Below are 21,856 nucleotides of genomic sequence, written 5' to 3'. Positions count from 1 at the left end.
CAAAAATACAGAAACATAGGCCGATTTTGCGATGCCTTAATGAGGAGGGGCAAAGGGCAGCTGGGGTTGAAGCCATGGAGGTTCTTCCCCGATTCTTACTCTAGTTAATGAAATGATACTAATGATGATGACAGCATTTCCAACCTAAGCATTTCTTCCCTCCGATTTCCATTTGTTTAGGTCCTCCCACGCGCGGCTAAGCCCAGGCTCGATTTCTCCCGCGGGAAGATGGCTGACGGCATTGAATCTCCACATTCATCTGACGGACGGATGGGCCTGCCGTGCGTCTTCGTGTGAGCAGGCAATAGCCGGGGGGCGTCGGCGAGTGCCAGGCCTCCGTCACCCACCTGCCGGGCGCGACCATCGGACTTTCACGCGTAAATGTTTAGACGGCGACGCCATCGCACCCGCTCCTGGCACTCCCGCCCTTCGAACGGCTAACGTAAATACTCCTTTTCAAGAGCCTTATGGCCGGATCGATGTCAAGACTTAAGATTAATAAGTTCTCGTGGAACATTCTACACTTATCCGTACTCACTCATACTTTCGTCTGGACTGAAGGACAACAACATACCTGGAATGACAAAAAAGATCTATTAGACAGGTGGTCTTTCATGGATTAAAATTCATCGATATCACCAAGACAAAAGAAGAGAAGATTGAAGTATAGTATAGTATAGTGTCGTTTCCTTCTCTTCTGTACATTCCGCCAATCTCTCTTTCCCTCCTTTCCTTTCCCATTTCCCTACTGCCTGTTTCCCTTTCTTATTTCACCATTTCCCTTTCACCTATTCAAATCTCACAAAACACACGAAACCTTTCTACATAGAAGTACAATCTATAGAATTTACAGCAACATAAAATTTGGGGATGAGGATGCTGGAAACCGTATGCAAATTACTTTAATGAAAGTAAATGGGCGATTTAACGTAATTAGCATAATCTGGCCAGCTAATGAGGGAAATTTGTGACAGTGATGAAAGGACCGCTGGAAACTTCTCCAATGTGGGGGCTCCCAAAATATACCATGAATAATAATGGTAAAGCCAAACAAATGATGTATTTTCGCGGCGCTGTGGAATCCTTGGATCCGATCGATGATTTACCAAACCTATTGTAAAAGTATGAGTAAAAAACTCCTCTGATAATATAAAGATGACTGTTTCGTCTGTTGAGATACTTCACAAAACTCTCTCTTTCCTTATCCCATCAGTCAACAAGAAATGCCCAAAAGAAGCGCTCCTGTGTAGACGCAACGTGAAAAAGGCAAACCCTTCCACGGCTTCCTTAATCCAGGGAATAAACATGAGACTTTCATCCCATATTCGGGAAATCTGAAGGAGCTGACGGGTCGCTTCTTTGGCACCTCTCGCATAAACACAGCAGCGTCCACGCCCGAGTCTAAGATTACTTTCCCGGAGAAAAGATTTCGAGCATTACACAAGGACCATTGTGAGTGACGCTCAAATTCCAAAGGTTGCTGTATAGTGGCGTCGCTTGCTCATTTTCACCCATAAGACAATGAAGCAGATCTATCCCTTCTCGCGACACGTACACAAACTCTTTCGCGGTTCGGGACAAAATCAATCTTCGACATTCCTCCAATGTGTAATTCAAGCTTGCTATGGTCGGATCAACACGACGCATCAGTCAGCTGTTAATTAACCGGTGGAACGGACTGCAAATAAGAAACTGTAAAATGCGGTACCAAGGTAGTTGGTAGTACGTTGGTAGTTTGGCGTTTATCGGAACGGCACGGTTAGCAGGGGCAAGGGACGGGGGGGGGGGGGACCAAGGTTATGAGCGGGAGCAGGCAAAGAATGCAAAAGCAGGCACAGGGGACTGAAACGGGGACGACAAAGGCAAGGGGTCACAAGCAGAAAATGCAGACGCAAGGGAAGTCAGAAGCTGGCAAAAGACAAAGGCCAAGATATAGCAGGCAGAAAATGGACAAAGGGAGGGCAGGGAAGCGGCAGGGGATGGTCGAGTCAGGTGAGGTAATAGTGCAGGGGAGGGCAGAGGCAGGCGAGGACAAGGCAAGGAAGACAGGGGGAGGCGGAGATAGGGGGCGCCTGCCGGCCACATGATCATCAAGAACAGGTTGAGCTGAATGAAGGCGGCGAGGGGGGGGGGGGGGGGTGCGGGACTTGAAGGCTGAGCGGGTGGGCGGAAGACTGGGAAAGCTGAGTCAGGTGTTGGGTTCGGAGTTGAGGAGTTGCCTCCGAGAAGGTGCGTCTGCATCGAACACGAACTTCGGGAGGCCGTGCCCGTATTGTCCATCAGGGAACGCCCTTGATAACAATTTATGGGAAGCGCCGCCCCCACCCCATACAAGGAGCGGAGGTGCCATATGACGTCATAAGAGGTCGAAGGCACGCTAAGGCGCGAGCAACGTGCGTTATGTTCTTGCAGAGGAAACTTTACGTGATGAAGATGACTTCCGCAGGGGCAGAGGTCGCACAACATTAAAGTAATGGCCACAGTTAGGCTTTCTTTAACAGATGTTGAGACGCGCGCCACGACGGGTGGCCAGCTGCCCGCGGCCATGACGCTCCCACACATACACACACTCACACAAACGAACGCACCGACAAACAAACATACACACCAACCCACTCACGCTACACCTGCAACACTCGTTTACTTCTCGCCAGGCCAGCACAGGAACGACGCTCTGCGGCTGCATCTCCTGCATTGGTCAGCAATACAGGGGGAGGGAGGGAGGGCGGGGGTCGACCTTGTGGAGGCCCCGACAAGGTAAACGGCCGTGGGGGCGTAGACGGCCGCCTCCCTACCCCAGCCCCCGCCCGCGCTCGCACACACCACTCGCGCTGAGGTTATCATCAATGGCAAGAAATGTCGAAGCATGAAACCGCAAAACGTCGGCGCTCCCAGCAAAGGGAGCCGAAGGAGGCAGGTGAGCCGAGCGTAAGCCCAGCAACAATCCCGACACGACTTAGCGTGGCGAGCAGAGGCGCCGGGAAGTCGTCCTCGGGATCCGGAGTGAGGGGCCGAGTCGTCCCATTACACCCTGGGGCCAGTGAGTGTGCCCAGCCTCATTTGTATGAGAAAGGCGGCCAAACTTCCACCTGCGTTAAGCAATAAATCATAACCCAAAACACAAGGACATGAAATAAATTTCTTTGTGGAATGCAAACAAGATCTAACTGGCCCATTTATGCCTATCAAAGTAGTCCTAATACACTGTCCTCAAACAGCCTCCTGCCTCAAAGTCCCTCGATAATTCCAGGCAAAATTTCTCCGTCGGAATCGCCCCAACAGCATCACGCCAGGTATTGCGCTCGCCGTCACTCACGCGTCAGTCACCATGGCAACACCCACTTCATCTCCCTCTCAAAACCTCTTCAAATCCTGCAGCAGTTTCGCGTAACGTGACTGACAAATGCCCATCGCCAAATTTGGAAGAGATCGAAGGAATGTTACTTAGAAGCGCGTGGCTGGCTCGGCTGGGGGAAGGAAGGGTTGCAGGATAAAACGAGGAGGAAGAGACGGTTGCAATATCATGCAAGAAGGAAGAAAAGGGTGCAGTATTGAGCAAGAAGAAACTGTTGCAATATCAAACAAGGCAGAAACTATTGCAATATCAAACAAGAATGAATAACTGCCAAAAGCGTCTGTAAAAGGGTGAGACCGACATGATCCAAAGTGAAGCGGAAAACAAGGGTTTCACGAAACAAAGTCAAAACAAAAAAACAACCAAAGGGGACTAGACACGGCCACTTTGGTTTTAAAAGTACAAACAATGAATGAGGACTAAACGAGAGGACTGAATGAGTGCCCGAGACCCCCCACGATCAAGGGGGAGGGGGGAGGGGGACGCCAGGAGGCGGCGGCCGGAGTGGGTTTCACGTCCAGCGAGAACACCGGGAAGATAGAGATCGGAATGTCGGAGACGTCCGCAATTTGTTCCCCATCCTGAGGCTTCGCGTTCGCTCGGGTCGAGTCAGGCCGCGAACAATGGAAATGAATAAAGGAAACACATAAGCACAAGTGAATGCTTTACAAGCACGCTTGCACACATAGACAGAGACGGAAACACAGACGCAGACAGACAGACACACACACAAAGTAGAGAGAGAGAGGAGAGAGGAGAGAAGTTAGAGAAAAAGAAACAAAGGATAAAAAAGGAAGAGAAAGAGAGAAAGAGAGAGAGAGAAAGAGAGAAAGAGAGAAAGAAAGAGAGAGAGAGAGAGAGAGAGAGAGAGAGAGAGAGAGAGAGAGAGAGAGAGAGAGAGAGAGAGAGAGAGAGAGAGAGAGAGAGAGAGAATGCCTCACCTCTCCATGAGCAAACGTCTTCCATGCACGGTTGTTAAAAGTACGCCCACCATTGTTATAACGCCGAGAGGGAGAGTTCCACGGGCGGCTGAGTATGTAATATACATAGAGAGGCCGGAGAGGCAGGGGCAGGGGCCGGGGGCAGGGGCCGGAGGCAAGGGGGAGGGAGAGGTGGCACCGGGAAGGGGCAAGGAGAGGACCGCCCCTGGACTTTCTCACGGACTTGGCCACTAACACAAGCGGGTCACGACTCGGGGCGGTGGTGGGAAGGGGCGTCTTCTTCGCGCTCGGGGGCGGCCGCCTTACGTCACTCCCTGGAAGGCGTCACTCCAGCTGGACGGCCGCCTCATTCATGGCCGTATAAGGAGCGAATCTGCACACCTGAAGCCTCTTGGGCCATCTCGACGCCTTACGCTGCGGCATTTTCGACCTTACGCCCCGGTGACTCACAACCTGCCTCCAACCGACAAGGTGCCGTCGTAAACCACCACTGTTGCCCCTTTTATCAGTCGCCGCAGTTTGCATACCAATAACGAAAGAAAAGAAAAAAAAAAACGAAGATAATCAGCCCGATATTTTTCTTGAAACTAATATCAAATTTTCTCTAAAACAAACAGCGAGAATCAACCCCCATACAAACACGGGCATAAACGTTATTTCACGCATCCACCGCATTAACTACTCGAGTGAATGAATTCCGAGGAAGACTACATGGCCGTGGATTCCTCCGACGCGCACAACACGCGGGCCGAGGGCGCGGCCGCATCTTCTCCATCACGGCTGACATACAAACAACACCCAGAATCTGATAGGCCTACAAGAGCCACGGAGACAGGGCGCAGGCAAGGAGGGGGAGGAGGGGGAGGAGGGGGAGGAGGGGGAGGAAGGGGAGGAAGGGGAGAAGGGGGCGGAGGAGGGAGGAGGGAGGGAAGGAGAGAAAGGAGTGGAAAGGAGAAGAGACCGAGAGAGAGGGGAGGAGGGGAGAGGGGGGGAGAAAGGGAAAAAAAATGCTCGAACAACGGCATCCGGATAAGAAAAGATTTCACCTACAGCCAAGTTACGAAAGCCGACTCAACGGCGTACGAAGCAACCGCGGTCGAGTGGCCACTTAAGGCAAGGAGCGTGGTGGCCATGCCCGCTAAGGCAATGTCCGCCTGTGCATGCATGCACGGGCGTATGGAGTGGGAGCGTCTGGGTGGGGGGGATGTCTGTATGCGTGAGTGAGTGTGCGTGAGCGTGCATGCGGAATGGCGTTTACGTGTAATGAATATGCTTGCCTTCTCAGAGGAAAGGTATGTGCTTGCGCGAGCTTGTTTCCTCTGTAAGTAATATACTTTATCAACCTCTGACTTTTCCAATCCAAGGTTTTACACAAAAGCGTAAAACGTATTCCGGCCGAAGTCCCTGGACAGGAAACCGCGTGTTTACACGACGCGGCGGCGGGCGTCGCGCGGCCCGCGATGCTTTCACCTTATTCCGCCCGACGCGGAGTCAGCGGCGCCGCCCCTCCGCAGGTCTGGCTAGCAGGTGTCCGCCCATGGAAGTATGGCGAGCCAACCTACGCCCGCCTCGCCCAGCCCTCGCCCCGGGTTACGGTCGTGAGGTGAACCACGGGCGTTGTCCTGAAACGCATCCATACCCTCACCTTGCCCTTATAAGGCTCTGGCCCGCTCACGCCCAAGATATAATGACCTCGGCTACCCACAGCCACGTCATCGCCGCCCACACGACGCCCGCGGCCTCGCTTGGCGCTGCAGTGTTTAACAAATGAAAATCGGAGCTAAAGGCGGGACCTGACCTCTGGCCTCCAGGCGATGCCACTCGTCTGCCCACCTGGATCAGGCTCGCCCAAACGCTCACAGACGACTTCCTTGTATTGACGATCTCTTCTCCACACTCCGCTTCTTATTTAATAAATGTACGACAAAATCGCTAACACTAGAGCAAAAACGCTAAAAAAATCGCAGAGTTCAATATAATTAACTTCGTCGCCGCCTCATCGTCCCGGTCTAATCTCACAACAAAATTGCGGAAACGTAACCTTATTCCTGCAAGCTCCTTTCCAGTTCCAAGAAGACATTTCTTACGTTTGGAATTCTTCGGTGTACACTTCGTTTGCTGTTTTCCCTGTACCAGCTCTATCGAGGCTTCAACTTATGTTATGAGCCAGAGGTAAAAAGGCCATGAGTCAGAGAACAGGAGTAAACACGGTCATGAGCCACTGACATGTGCATGCTTGACGATGCAATTGCACATACTATTAAGCAAGTTACTTTCCCTGCCGCCCACGCCTGACTCGCTATGGGTCAACTATACACTAACACATCGTCCATCAGCTCCTGGTCACGAAAACTGCTGGAAACAATCTAACTCAGCTCACTCACACACACACACACACACACACACACACTCACACACACACTCACACACACACTCACACACACACTCACACACACACTCACACACACACTCACACACACACTCACACACACACTCACACACACACTCACACACACACTCACACACACACTCACACACACACTCACACACACACACACACACACTCACACACACACTCACACACACACTCACACACACACTCACACACACACTCACACACACACTCACACACACACTCACACACACACTCACACACACACTCACACACACTCACACACACACTCACACACACACTCACACACACACTCACACACACACTCACACACACACTCACACACACACTCACACACACACTCACACTCACACACACTCACACTCACACTCACACTCACACACACACACACACTCACACTCACACTCACACTCACACTCACACTCACACTCACACTCACACTCACACTCACACTCACACTCACACTCACACTCACACTCACACTCACACACTCACTCACTCACTCACTCACTCACTCACTCACTCACTCACTCACTCACTCACTCACTCACTCACTCACTCAGAGTCAACAGCTCCAAAAAAACACGTCCAAAACACCCCCAAAATCAATCAATCCAGCGTGGTCTTACCAATCGAAAATACTCCACAAACGCACGGTATTACACATACAGAATCACACGCAAGACTTCAGCAAGCGGCTCTTGGGATCTAAGGACTAGGTATCCCGCAGATTATGATCATACCGCTGAAATCTAGGTCTCGGTCTCTTTGAAAATGCCAGTTATAACGTCTATCTACTCGTTCATTCAAACATCAGCGATAAGGGTAAATCGATGAAACAACAAGCAAGGCCACGACGGGTAACAGGATCCTTGCAATTGCCAATCAACACACTCTCCACTTTTACTTGATGGGGGCGATGGCAAAGCGAAAAGTAAATATTTGCCACCGAGAGGATTTTTAGGCGATGGTTGATTTTCACTTCGTAGGCGATAATTTCGTGTGAAGGATTGCCTCATCTCGACCTACAACCAGTGATCACATGATGTGCCAAATACAACTAAAATCGTATCCTAATCGTCAAGGGAAAGTGACATGACCCTCGGGCATCTCGTATGGCGATCGTTATTACTCGCTTGTTATCATGAGTAGGACATGTCAAACGTGACTCATGTTGTACTCTATTTTTAGGCTCACGATGGGAAAAAAATACATCAACAGAAAATTATCAACATCGCGAAGACTCAGGAGAGAAAAGAAGAATCACGAGGAGTTAAGACTTTCTAAACCTAAAGAGGATAACTAATCTTTTTGAGGTTTACGCACGTTTAGGGACCTCGGTGATGCCGAAACTTATTTGAAGCTCCTTTTATGTGGGATCCTGCCTAAAAATAACCCATTACTCAGCGCCAGAAATTATTTGTCCAAGTCCAGTAACCACCGGTCTTCCCTCCGGTACATCTGAGGCGCATCTCAAAGCAGCAATCGTCACTAACTCGACTAATTTACTAATGTTGTTTGACAACAGTTCGTTCATTCCGGCACTCGCGGCACATTGGAGAATGAAGAGCCTGACTACCAATAATTCAAGGAGTAATCTCATTCAAGGCGCGTTGCATTACAACAACCACTGGTGAGTCTGGCTAACCGGCCCGGCCACAGTACCACGCCGCAACACTGCCCCCTGGCAGCGCAGGCAGCTTCAGAAGCTCCGTTACATAATTCCATCGTCCCGACATCCCATTTTTGCCACAAACTACCGTCCCCTCCGATCGAATCCGTTATGCCCGTGAACTCCACAACAAGAACGATAAAAACGCAATCACACTCCAAAGAAACAAAAAACTGAATTGTCAAGCCATAAATGGACGGGTCGTGCTGGCGCGAGCACAGATGCCCGGCGAGGAGGGAAGGCTCGGACAATGGCCGATTGTTTGTTTACATTGGCCACGATTTTCTAACATGGGTGGCTTTGTGTGCGCTCCGGCGAAAGTCGACAGAAGTTTCACTTGAAGAGGGGATAGCTTCTATAGTACTCGAGTCATTCCGCGACTGTCATGAATGATGAGAGGAGACAGACAGAAAGAAAGAAAGAAAGAAAGAAAAAAAAACATTGAAGAGAAACGATTTAACTCAAATGATAAAAACCTCAACGATTCCATTACGAGTAGTTCGTAATAATTACGAAACACAGGTCCTTGTAGCGTCCTTTCGTATCAAGAGGTTTATAGCCGACGGGTAAATAATACCCCCGAACACAGCCTCCGCCACGTCACCCGACCACTCGGACCCCGGCAGACCCCAACCCGCATACAGAGCTACCGCGGGAGGGGTTAGGGTGGGGGCGGGGTGGGGGCGGGGTGGGACGAGGGTCCTACTATCAGCTAAACAATTTCAAATTGAATGGTCTGGAAGTCTAGAATGCTGTTGCCTACAGAACACACACTCCCACGTAGAGACCCTCGTTGCTTCCGTCCGACACCAGGGGATCTACGGCAAACAGTCACAGAAATATCACCATTGAACATCCCGCGCTTTCGTTAGGACCACATGCCTCACAGGAACCCGAACCACTTATAAAAAGCTGCACAGCCCCTTGATAGCCGACAGAATACCTCTCCGTCCTTTAATATCTTATCAATCGGGCATCTGGGTTCTTTCCATCTAATTAGCCCCGGTTTACAACCCTTTTCGCTTTAGACTGATTCGGAGCTCCGGAGTTCATTGTGGACCGGCTTCCGACTATTACAAGCTTCCAATCAAAGGTAATATTTACTCGAGGTAGGGTTGCCCACTCATCACTCCCTCGTACTCCCTCCCCTCTCCCACTCCCTCTCCCTGTCCCTGTCTCCTACCTTCCCTCCCTCCCTCTCCCTGTCTCCTTACCTTCCCTCCCTCCCTCTCCCCATGACACCAAATTCTTCGCCCTCCCCCACTCCTCCCTCTCCCCACTCCCATCTCATCTGTATGCAGAATTGGCTTGCCCAGAACATGACAGAAGAAGGAGTGTGGACCAAGGTAACAGCTGGGGCCACATGGAGGAGTGTTTGCTGGTATGACATGGCCCTCTGTTCTCTCCGCTCATCCTCTCTCTCTCTCTCTCTCTCTCTCTCTCTCTCTCTCTCTCTCTCTCTCTCTCTCTCTCTCTCTCTCTCTCTCTCTCTCTCTCTCTCTCTCTCTCTCTCTCTCTCTCTCTCAAAGACAAAGACATACTGGCACATACAGGCAGACTATACTATGTCCACTATCCACCTGGTATATGTTGGTATAATGTATACCATGTGGATATTGGTACACAGTATATATCACACACATACATACGCACGCACGCACGCACGCACACACAAGATACTCTGTTCTCACAACGCTTCTGAAAAGCATCTCCCGTCCATACGGAGTGAGGGACGGTATCCTATCCCCGAGACCAAACATCCTACGAAGATCGGTTGGACACGCCCATGGCCTCCTCGAAGGGCCCGTTTGGACACGCCTCCATTCGGTCTCGAGCAACTTTGACGTCATCATATGAAAGGGGGCTGAAGAGAACCGACTCCTTGTGCTCTAATATTAACAAAGTTGAAGGATGTGAAGAAACGAAAAAAATTACCCAAATTTGTAACGTAAGAAGCTATTTTTTTAAATCTTAAAATATACCCAAATGCAGATTCCACGAAAAGCAAAACTAAATAAATAGATAATAAAAAAAAGAAGCGTCCGTACAAGGACAAACAAAACACCAAGCATCCCTGGCAATCAGACCTCAGCGCCGGTGGCCGGGAGACACGGGCGCTGGAAAAGGGACACACGGGAGGGGGAGGGGCAGGGATAGAGGGAAGGGGAAGGAGGAGGGGCAGGGACAGACGGAAAAAGCGAAGGACAGGGCTCGAGGATGGGTCAGGGTTAGGGAAGGCGAGGGAACCAGGACTTATCAGATAGGGCAAAGGATAGGGAAAGGGGGAGGGGGAGGACAAGGGGCAGAGGGGGAGGGAGCCTGGAAGGAGTAGGAAGAGGAGGAGGAGGGGGAGGAGGAGGAGGAGGAGGAGGAGGAGGAGGAAGAGGAGGAGGAGGAGGAGGAGGAGGAGGAGGAGGAGGAGGAGGAGGAGGAGGAGGAGGAGGAGGAGGAGGAGGAGGAGGAGGAGGAGGAGGAGTAGGAGGAGGAGGAGGAGGAGGAGTAGGAGGAGGAGGAGGAGGAGGTGGAGGCGTTGGGGTGAAAGGTAAAGTGTACACGGTCAACACGAGCCACGGAAGGCCCGGCGGGACGCTCACACAACTCATTGAAGTTCGAGTTTACTTTGTGATATCAGAGGGGCGGATGCTGGTGACGTCGCGCCGGAGGAATTTAATCAATCGTCGTGTAACAACTGAACGGGGCAGTCCATACATTATTAAACATTGAATCGCATATAAAAAAAAACACCATCGATAAACCAATATTCCAACAGATTTTTTTAAAGCATTAAAAAATAAACATTTTAACGCGGTTGAAGAAAAATACAACCCCAGAGAGGCGGCATCGCAAATACTCCCAACCCCAACACCGCAGGCCGGCATATACCGCAGCAATTACGCATTACGTCTTACAAGGGGAAACTCGAGGGCCATTATAACAGCCATTGTCTCCCCAAGCCCGAGCCAGCAGGGTGTATGGGAGATGGATTAGCAGGCAACGCCACAGCACGCGGGACTGTATGGGCTCTTGGGGACCAGAACTGTTGCTTTCACTTCCACGTTGCATCACGGCCTCGGGGGGGAAGGAAACCACATTCGCGTGGCTGGAGGGTATTAACATTAACATGAAAACAGTCTGGCATCCCGACATCGGTGAGGAAAACGACGTCAGGGAAATAAGAAAAGGCTAATAAAAAGAAGCACAGCGGTCGTTTTTTTTTTTTTCCTTCTCCCGGAAGCCAAGCCGAGCTCAGGTAAAACTTGATCTAATTACAGCGACAAGGTTAAGCGCCCTACTCGAAGGCCTCCTGCAGAGCCACCGAGGCAAGCGGCGTGTGAACTGTGTCGAGCACCGCGGCCCTCCGGTTGTGTCACCGACCCTACGCGGCTTGTAAACCCGTGAAAGTCTCCTTCACGGTGTAGGGAAACACTCTACCGCAACACACTAATTATCGGAAAATTCGCTACTATGCGAAACCACCACTGACGATTTCAACTCGCCCCGGAAAGTGATCTCAAAGCTCGCCGTAATTCGAGCTGGTTGGCTTCGATCGCGGCGGCGGCTACTTCCGCGGCGCGAGGCTCGGTTCCAACCCGTCCCGTCCTGGCGCGCAAGGATCTTCCGCAGCCAGTCGTGTTTATCCTACACGAGTCTGGAGTGTGTCGAGTTGTGCCCTTAAACGTACCCAGAGCGAGCCCTGAGGCATGTGCGGTACCTGGTCTCGGCGGGGGTTTGGGACCTCCCGTGGATCGCTGCGGACGCCCCAGGCCCTCCGCGCCCGCGCGCCCGACCGCCTCCCCACCACACCGTTACTATTACAAACAACTCTATCTTCAGATAATAGCATTTCTTTAATTGCTTATTATTACTATTTGTTATTCCGTATATCTATACATATATAGCGATTTATGATAAATTGTCTCATCTACCTGACCTGACCATTAAACGGCCGATACCTGTTAGGAGGTCCCTCCCCTTGAAAATGGCCAAAAAGGATGGTATTGACGTTCTACAGATATATGGACTTTTTACATGCTATAAGTATGGACTTTCCCTCTCAAGGGTGAGAGATATTCCAAAATCTTCCTTCTTTTGGAGGGAGGAAAACGATAAGGTGTAATTTATCGAGTATATGCATTGAGAAAAATGTCTAAAGGTCTAAAGGTCTAAAGATCATACATATGTAACTTTTGATATACCATGAAGCTTATGAAAAAATAAAATTGCAATAAAAAGCTTCTGAAGATGGTGAGGTTTGAGTATTTGAAACATACTTATGATCGGGAAAAAACGTGCCACGGTACTTATCTACAGACCTCTTCCCTTATCAAATCTCGTTAACGTTTTATTATCAAAATAGTACTACTACTACTACTACTACTACTACTACTACTACTACTAATAATAATAATAATAATAATAAAGGTGGAAGACTCATAAACCTGCCCCCTCTATATACTCTCTCTCTCTCTCTCACACACACACACACACACACACACACACACACACACACACACACACACACACACACACACACACACACACACACACACCTGAAAAGAGGGGATCCCCTTAATATGCAGGAGTAGGCCTAATAATTCAAAACTGTTAATTTCATAAAACATCCCGACCGCAAACCGCAAAGCCTATCTTTCTTCCCGCCATCCTAACCGCTCCCCTTCACCTCACTTCCCCTTCTAACAAAAAAAACTCTCATTTCGTAATTATCGAAAACCTTTCCTTACACAGCCTCTCCTCCTCCTGAGCCACGCGCACCTCTTACAATAAAATACATCTCAATACACCCCGTGTTAAGATTCATATGGATATATTTCGTGATAAGAACTATATCAATGTATCTCGTTTTAAAATATTATATAAATATATATATAAAGGTGGAGGATTCATAAACCTGCCCCCTGTACACACACACACACACACACACACACACACACACACACACACACACACACACACACACACACACACATATATATATATATATATATATATATATATCGTGTTAAATTTCTTATAAATCTTATTGTTATTTTTTGACATCAATATTGTCTTATAATTCATATCAATTGATCTTAAAATAAAATTTATATCAGTATATCTCGTATTACAATATATATATATATATATATATATATATATATATATATATATATATATAGTGTTAATATCCATATCAATATATATCTCGTGTTAAATTCCATATCAATACAATTCGTGTTAAAATTCGTATTAACGTATCGTGTTAAAATTCGTATTAGTGTATCGTGTTAAAATCTCAATAATCATACAGAAATGCATTCATCCAAGCCATCCCCCCCCCCCTACTGACTGAGAGAGACATCCCCCAAGAGGCACCTGTAATCAGATTAGGATGAGGAGGAATGCGCGGAAACTGAATCTGATCATTAGTCACTGCTGAACCAGCGTCGAAGTCTCATTATATTGTGAATAATCAATTAGGAATGGCAGAAGTTCGCGCCATGTACGGAGCCTCCGGCCAGCAGGACGTGCGGGCGGTCGGACTGCAGTACCTGACCATACAAGGGAGCCAAGGCCGTGCATCCACCCTCCGTCCCTCACTTACGAAAAATACAATATATTATGCAGAACATATTTATTTTTTGCATTCAGTTTACCGTATAATGTCACTATTTAAAAGAATATTTAAAAGTCATGGAAGTATTCGATCTTTCCAGCCTCCCCCCCTTTAACTATGCTTCGCACGCCTGCTTTGAGCTAGCCTCGAGGCGGACGCTGTGTCGCACCAAACATAGGCATCGGCTCTCTGCAGGCGTGTCATGCAAGTCCGCGGGGAAAATGCGATGCACCTGAACACAAACTACTCTCGTTTTGTGCATAACCGCTGACCTTCCATCGCTTCGCATGGCATAAATAGCGATAGTCCGCGAGTGTGGTACTGCAGCGCGCCCACAAGAGCACATCGCCGAGGAGCTGGAGTGCCGCACAATTACGAAACTACACCTGTATCCTGCAGCGCTCAAGTGGCCCCAAGGAGCCATATTTCGCCTCCTCCAGCATCAAGCACCGCGCTGCCTCTCTCGCCACAAACAACTTGACATCCCTGACCACGCATAGGGATTCTCTTCTTCCCGGCGCTCCGACACATAAATAGCCAGGCCCGAGTGCCGATAAATCTCCCGATTGAATCTAATAAGAACATAAATCCCTCCCACAGTCTCCAATAAGAAATAAAATCCCTCCCTGAGTATCTAACAACAATAATCCCTTTCAGAGAGTCTCACAAGAAAAAAGGAATCTCTCCCAGAGAATCCCTTGACGCCGCAGCATCCCGGCGCCATTCAAGGAAGAGTGAATGCCGAATGACTCGCGTATCCGGAGGAGGAATAAGCGATGGGATATGGTAATTAAAACAGAAAGGCAGACTGACACCCTCTTGTGGCCGCCTTCACGCCATCAATCACACGCCCCCGGCCCGTCATCTTCCAGCTCTTGGCGTGACTCGGCCTTCATACTTCACTCTTGGACATTCACACTCGCCCTTCAAGCCCACCCTTTCCTCTCGGATATTCACACTCTGCATCATGAGCCTCCAGCCTTCAATCTCAGACATTCACACTCGGCATTTACACTCAGCCTTCACTTTCGGACCTTTCATGCTTATCCTTACTTATCCCTAGATATTCACACTCAGCCTCCATTTCTGGATATCTAAAGTGAGCCTTCACGCTGAACTGAAGCACTCAGCCTTCACACTCAACTTGCACACTCACTCTTCATACTCTCCCTCCCTCACCCTTCGCTGCGCCACACGGGCTTCACCTGGTCATCACACATCACTCAAAATATTCGTTATTGGAGCCTCGGCAGCTCTTAATAGGCCTTTACAATAAGCCAAATGTGATTTCTTTGGCAGCTCTCCTAACAAACGGCCGTGGCCTAATACTCTCACCTCTCGCGGGGGACACACCCGACCGCCCTATATGGCGGCCCAAAGTAACTCACGCGATGTGCACTTGCATGCAATTTCTATTCATATCCTTCGAGCTTGCTACGGGAAAAGGAAGACCAAGGACTCAGCGAAATCGAAACGAAGTAAATACCTACCTAACACGCTAACCAACGAACTAAAAAAATAAAAGAACTCGGAGCTCTATCTCAGCTTGTGAGATCGATAGAGCTTCCACAGAGAGCATTACTCACCTCGGGGTGCTCCTTAACGGGGACGTAGACCTTGTCGGAGAGCGTCACGGAGGCTCCCACGGGATCTGGCAGGGAGAGAGGCTCCTTGGCACCGCCATTGATGTGGAACAAGTTCGCCCGCACCTTGTTGATCTCTGGAACAAGAAGAACAAAAATGTCACGTAAGAGAAAGGCAGGGGGCGGGATATCAATAACACGTCAAAGATCAAGCAATATATCACATGGGGAGTGGCTTAACGATGATCACGAGGGATTATTATACAGATCGCATACATCACGATGGAGCAAAAAGGAAGGTTAATGCAAACATGCGCTGCGCCTACGCGGCTTGCGTCATGCATTCTTCGGAAGATGAAAATGATGAGGATGTGAACAAAAGTATCTGACGATGATGGCGCCATATTACAAACATTACAGAGGGAGGGAGAGAGGGAGAGAGGGAGAGAGGGAGAGAGGGAGAGAGGGAGAGAGGGAGAGAGGGAGAGAGGGGGGGAGAGAGAGAGAGAGAGAGAGAGAGAGAGAGAGAGAGAGAGAGAGAGAGAGAGAGAGAGAGAGAGAGAGAGAGAGAGAGAGAGAGAGAGAGAGAGAGGGGGGGGGGTGGGGGGCTGAATGAGGGGTGAAGAGGGTGAAGAAGTTAAGTGATGGTTGCGTTGAAGAGCGGCCATCGAGGGTTAACAAACACTCGCATAACAGAAAAATTAATGAAAACTGAAACGATTCGCAGACCAATTATTTTCCTCGTATCACCAAGACCCCCCAATTTTTTTTCCAACGATTAAATCTCCGTGCTGCTCCGCCTTCACTGTGAAAAAGACTCTTCCTTAGCATATAATCCATACACCAAGAGGAGTGGCTTACGTGACCGCCTCTTGAAGAAGCTCCATCAAGAGCGAGGCAGCGAGGCGAAAGTAGGTAACGAAGGAAAATGCCAATGAAAATAGAAAGACCGGTTGAAACGTAAAAAACAACAACTGAGATTTAGTATGAAAATAATTATAAAAAAAAAGATGAACAAAAGGTTTAAAACCAAGCCTTTGGGCATTTAAAAAAAACAATCGCACAATGACGTCGAGAACAATTAACGGCAAACCGAAAAGCATAAAAACCAAACGTTTTATCAAGAAAGAAAAAAAAAAAAATCCGCTCGTACAAACTACAGTGAGAGAACAGAGGGGAGATAATACCGAGAATCCCCGGAGCGAGAGAGGTAACCAGGCAGGACGTGCGAACAATGGGTGTGGAGAGGACGCAGGAGAACGTGCCTCGATCAATCTGCATGGTTCGAGCAAGTCAGAATAACTCTGTATTTACCTGTAGGCAACCACTGCCTCTCTAATACATAAATAAACAATAGAAGAAATGAATTTATGAATAAATCAATAAATAAACAAATACATAATAGATAAGTATTTGAATAATTGTATGAATGAATAAATAAACTTAAAAAAAAAAACATGTAATACAAAAGTCTTGTGCAACGTCTCAAAAAAAATCGAGCTGCCAGGTATGTTGAGAAAAACGTCTCGCGTCTCTCCCTCTTCGTGCAATATTGACTCGTCTCTCCATCCCATTAACAAAGTAACCTCGCTAACCCCCACTCCTAACCCCTTCGCCCTAACGTCTTCCACAACGACTACGAAACGACCCCACGATGCCATAAAACCCACCGTAGTATGAACACAAAGAGCGCCACCTGCACGGAGTAGTTGTAAACACATGTCTCCTAGGCTGGCATAACCCCCTCGATTCCCCCCGCCTCTCTCTCCCCTGCCCCCCCAAACACCGACAAAAATCTGGGCACAGAAAATATAGTAAGATGTCAAGATCTGCACTCACACGTGTTAAAGATCACTTGAGGCAGACAGAACAAGTCAAATTCGTGTGCTTGACAATACCCATTGGATTACTGCCTCCCACTGCGAACATGCACTGTACTATGACAAAGAAATTCCCATGTTCCTTTGAATTTACATCTGATTCACTCATTGATAAATGAACGAGGTTGAAAAAATAAAGCAAGAAATAAAATCATAAAGATAAAGACTAAGAAAACAAAATAAAAGTGTCCCCAAAGATCTATCACGCAGGAGGGCTCAAAGCGGCGAAATGATAGCTTTTTGCAAGGAGCAAGGCGAGTGGGCACAGCGAGCCCTCCGCGGCGTGTGGGAAGCCCAGTGCCCGGACACCTCCACCAGGCACACACATGCCCGCCCTTGCTACACGCCCACGCCACATGTGAATTGCGTCGTCCTGCCTGCCTGCCATGCAACCCGCAGCCCAGTCATGCAAGCAGCTGGACCATGGAGCTGGTTCCTTCAGCTTGGGCGAGCCCGGGCAGGTGTGAAGACGCATCCACTCAGCTGAGACCCTTAAGATGAGTAAACAACCCCGCCGCGAACCTCTCACTCTTTCCCTTTTTGCCTCTCCTTTTACCCCACCTCCTCCTCCTTCTATCCCTCCTCTCCACTTCTTCCTTCTATTCCTCCTGCTCCTCACAAGTAACATGTGCTTGATAAAAATATAACAATAGATTTCAGCTGAAAATAATTGACCACGCTCCTCCTACGGCGACCTCTTCATCGTAACTTTCTTTTCCGTTCGTTTCAAGCGATCAGATTTTTACGTAACGACGTTTACTCTAATCTAATTGTTCTTTCTCCTAACTCACTAAGCCGCGACTCCAATCCAGACCCCTTCCTGTTACACTTAATGCCGTAACATCTATAATCTATTATTTTTCGTCGCGACTTCTGCCTATACCCTTTTCCTCGCAAGTCTACCTTTGTCCCGTCTATTATCGCCGCCATCTTCCCGTCGTCAAGCAAACCTGCACTTCTGCACGCAAAAGTCGCCGTCGACGTCATCCGCGGAAACATCCGATCAGCCGAAAAAAAAAGGAAAGGAGGTGCCACCGGAAGCCACATCCCTCAACCCCCTCCCCCCCTCGTTGGAGAAATCAATGGCGAGTGCCTTGCTCGTGCCCGATGCCCATGCCAACCCGTGTGTGACAGGCCCCGTGGGTGACGTCATCAACACGCTGACGGATCACAAATACCCGGGGCGTCAACAAGCGTCCGTGCCAAGCATATCGCTACGAGCTCGCGCGCAATGTACTGCCCTTAAAATAAACAGGCAGAGGTGGAAATAGAAGCACTGACCCACGTGCATGCGTGCGTGCGTGCGTGCAAGAGCGCGTGGGCGTCCGAGCGGTCAGCGCGCGACACAGCGAACGAAGGTAATGTTGCAGTTGTTGCACGGCCCCGAACAGATGGCCAAGTGCTCCCCCGACGCGTAATGTTGCCTCGGAAACGCTTTTATTGGCTTCGTCACGGGGCGAAGAACTACCATTTCTAGACGGGCTATAGCTCTGCGGTTTGCTTCTATTTCCTTGTTCTAGAAAGAAAACCCACAATATTCAGCGTGTAAGCAAAGGGCGCGAGTGTTTGCGTGCAGCCGTGTGGATATGCAGATAATATACTCTCTTTCTCTCTGAGTTCAAACGTGAGGTATCTCTTGCGCATCTTCAAGGCATATACTTCGGCGTTTTTTCCTTTCTCTCATTTTTATTCTCTCGAAATTAAATCCCTGCTTTCTCTTCATTCCTTCGTCCCCCCGACCCTCTCTTGAGAAATCGGCCCGCCCCCGCTGCCGACCCGCCCGCGCGAGCATCCTCCCGCATCGGCGACCCAACCCGGAGATAACAAACCGCCTGAGGGCCGAGGCAGCTTCCTTGGCGCTGACGACCACAACAAACTAGTTATAAATACCCAAACAACCCTCCGCTGTAATTGCGCCGGTGAAGCAACACGGCCGGAAATAGCCCCGCCTGGCACCCTCCCTTGTGCCATGACGCCTCCTCGGCCGCCGCGCTGCTCCGCCCCCGCTCCACGCCCGCGCCGCCCATACTCTTTTTTCCCTCGTACCGAAGAGGCCCTGGTGCCCGCTCTCCCTCTGAGACACGCTCGCACACATACTTCCTTTGCCTCCCGTTTTCTATTAAAAGTTATTTCTACCACGAACATTTTCATTTCGTTTAACGTCTCATCATAATTTGTTACAACTACATTCCCTTCTCCCAACCCTTTCCCCCCCCTTCTCTCCCTCGCTCATAGCCCTTCCACCTTTTCCCCTCGCTGCCTCCCCTCCTTCATGCCCTCCCCTTTTCCCCTCAAGTCCGGGCACAGTTTCCCTCCCCCCTCCCCCTCTCCCCCCCGTAAATCAGGTCCTTTCCACAACATCGCCTCCCCGCTCAACGATCCTCCCCCCTTCAATAAATAACCCCCGCCCGTCCAGCTGCGCCCATCCATCACCGCGTTATAAGTCCGTCAGCGCGTCGGAACTCAGTCAGCGCGTTACGAGTCCGTCGGCGCGTCGTAAGTCCGTCAGCGTAGCCCGTCAGTCAGCGAGCGCATGTCCCATCGTATCCCGTCAACTGATGACTTGTTAATTTAGGAACCGTAAATCTGAGTCTGCTTATGCACTAGAGAACCGCGGCGTCAACGGACTGACAGATACGCGCTGCAAGGAAGGACTCACTTAGCGATTTTGATTTTTACTGAAATAAAAATAAGCATTTAGTTCAGCAGCTTATAAAAGAAATCGCTACGGTGCCGTTTAATCAGGAGATATTCCAACTTGGAAAAATGCCTTCGTGTATGGTTTGCTTTTATTAGGAGATAAAACTCAAATCTCCATCTTACGCAAGTTAACCACCCTACTTACTTCGCGGTTTGATTTTATTAGGAAAAGAAGTCTTCCCCCCTGTCCATTAATGAGGAAATACGAAACCTTTTCCATTTTCCCCTCCCCCTCCCACTCCCCCTCTTCCCGCCACGAGGCCAAGTGGACCTAACAAACAAAACCAGGTTTATAAGCGTCAAACCCTCTTCTGTATGTCACGTGACCTCGCTGTAAGGGAAAAGGGGAATCGCGCGATGACCAAAGGTGAAGTAGAACAGAGAAAAGGGGGGAAAAATAAAAGCAAAGTTCCTCAATGTATGCAGCCAAGGACAATGGAAGGTGTAAAGCGAAGGAAAACGAATACACAAACAGGTTTATATTTTAAAAACTGGCATGGAATTTGTTACTTCGTAATATATGCCGCAGCGAAAACCGGGATCGTGTGTAAAGCGAAGGAAATTAAATTCTCAAACTTGACGAAAAAATAATAATAATAATAAATAAAAAACACAGTAAATATCTTGGAAACAAAAAATACGTGATTTCGTGATATATGCAAATAAAAAAAAGAACCCGCTCTCATGCAATGGAAACACGTACCATCATCTCAGACGCACTAAAAATCACGACCGCCGCTAAAACACGCTAAATCGCTACACCCACGCAACGAATACACGCTAAATGATAACCATAAAATCCGCGGGCGTTAACATGTTACGTGCATGTTACGTGTCTGATCGAGACCCTGCATATCATCTCCAAAATATACACATTCACGGTCACATTCAACACCACGATTATGCGAGCGGCTACAGAAGGGTGTCATGCACGGTCTCCAACTTCCGGACTTATGCACTGTAGAATCATGCATCAACAGCGGCTCTTGCGAAACAACTGCCGAGGAAAGCAGCCAAGTACCTCAACCATTATCGCTTGCAATGGCGTGCATATATTTGCGGCGAAATATACACCGGCGGAGTCTGCTTACAGCCATTTTGTTTGTTCTCTCGGGGGGAAAAATGTAAACAAAATAAATAGATGACATTATTTGTTGGGACTGCTATAAAACCCAGTGCCGGGACAATCTACCCAGTGTCGAGAAAAGAACAAAATAAGACATTGTCGAGTCGGAATCGTAAACTAAATAAAAACAAAGACTGGGTCATGGCTGATTAGCGGCCGCGCAACTCTGGACATTTTAGATTTCATGGCCTTGCTTTTCTCCCAGCTGCATGTCAAAACGGGGCCCAGAATCAACTGCAATGCAACAATTCGAAAAAGCTTTTCGTCCAAAGACCATATCATTAAAAATATATCCAAGAGCACGCCGTGTCACAGTTCCAAATAGCTTCCGAGCGAGATCAAACGAGTGACTTTAAATCCGGAAAAAAATAAACAGATGAAAAATAATAATAAAAAAGAAACCGTTAAATACATCGTCTCCTTTCAAGTCGCGTCCGGGTGTGTGTATGGGAGCGAAACAGCCCCACGTCAAGAGCGCGGCGGAGAAGTAGAAAATACCCACTTGACGGGGTCGCCCAGAGGAGACCCCCCCCCCTCCTTCTCGTACATATCACTGCCGCAGAGCCACCTGC

The 21,856-nt window shown here is 48.9% G+C and overlaps 1 protein-coding gene across 3 annotated transcripts in view; it reads right to left on the bottom strand.

Annotated features, from left to right (window-relative positions):
* Positions 1-21,856, bottom strand: part of LOC125028562 (protein held out wings-like) — a 132,064-nt gene that overhangs the window by 31,403 nt on the left and 78,805 nt on the right. For all 3 annotated transcript variants that reach the window (XM_047617956.1, XM_047617957.1, XM_047617958.1), the window contains exon 2: positions 15,582-15,715. In XM_047617956.1, coding sequence (XP_047473912.1) covers positions 15,582-15,715 — 134 coding nt within the window. The remainder of the gene's footprint in view (positions 1-15,581; positions 15,716-21,856) is intronic.

Source organism: Penaeus chinensis, chromosome 9 (genome assembly GCF_019202785.1).
Source record: "Penaeus chinensis breed Huanghai No. 1 chromosome 9, ASM1920278v2, whole genome shotgun sequence".
Taxonomy (NCBI): domain Eukaryota; kingdom Metazoa; phylum Arthropoda; class Malacostraca; order Decapoda; family Penaeidae; genus Penaeus; species Penaeus chinensis.
Note: the sequence above shows the minus strand (reverse complement) of the source record. Positions and strands in the feature narration are given on the sequence as shown.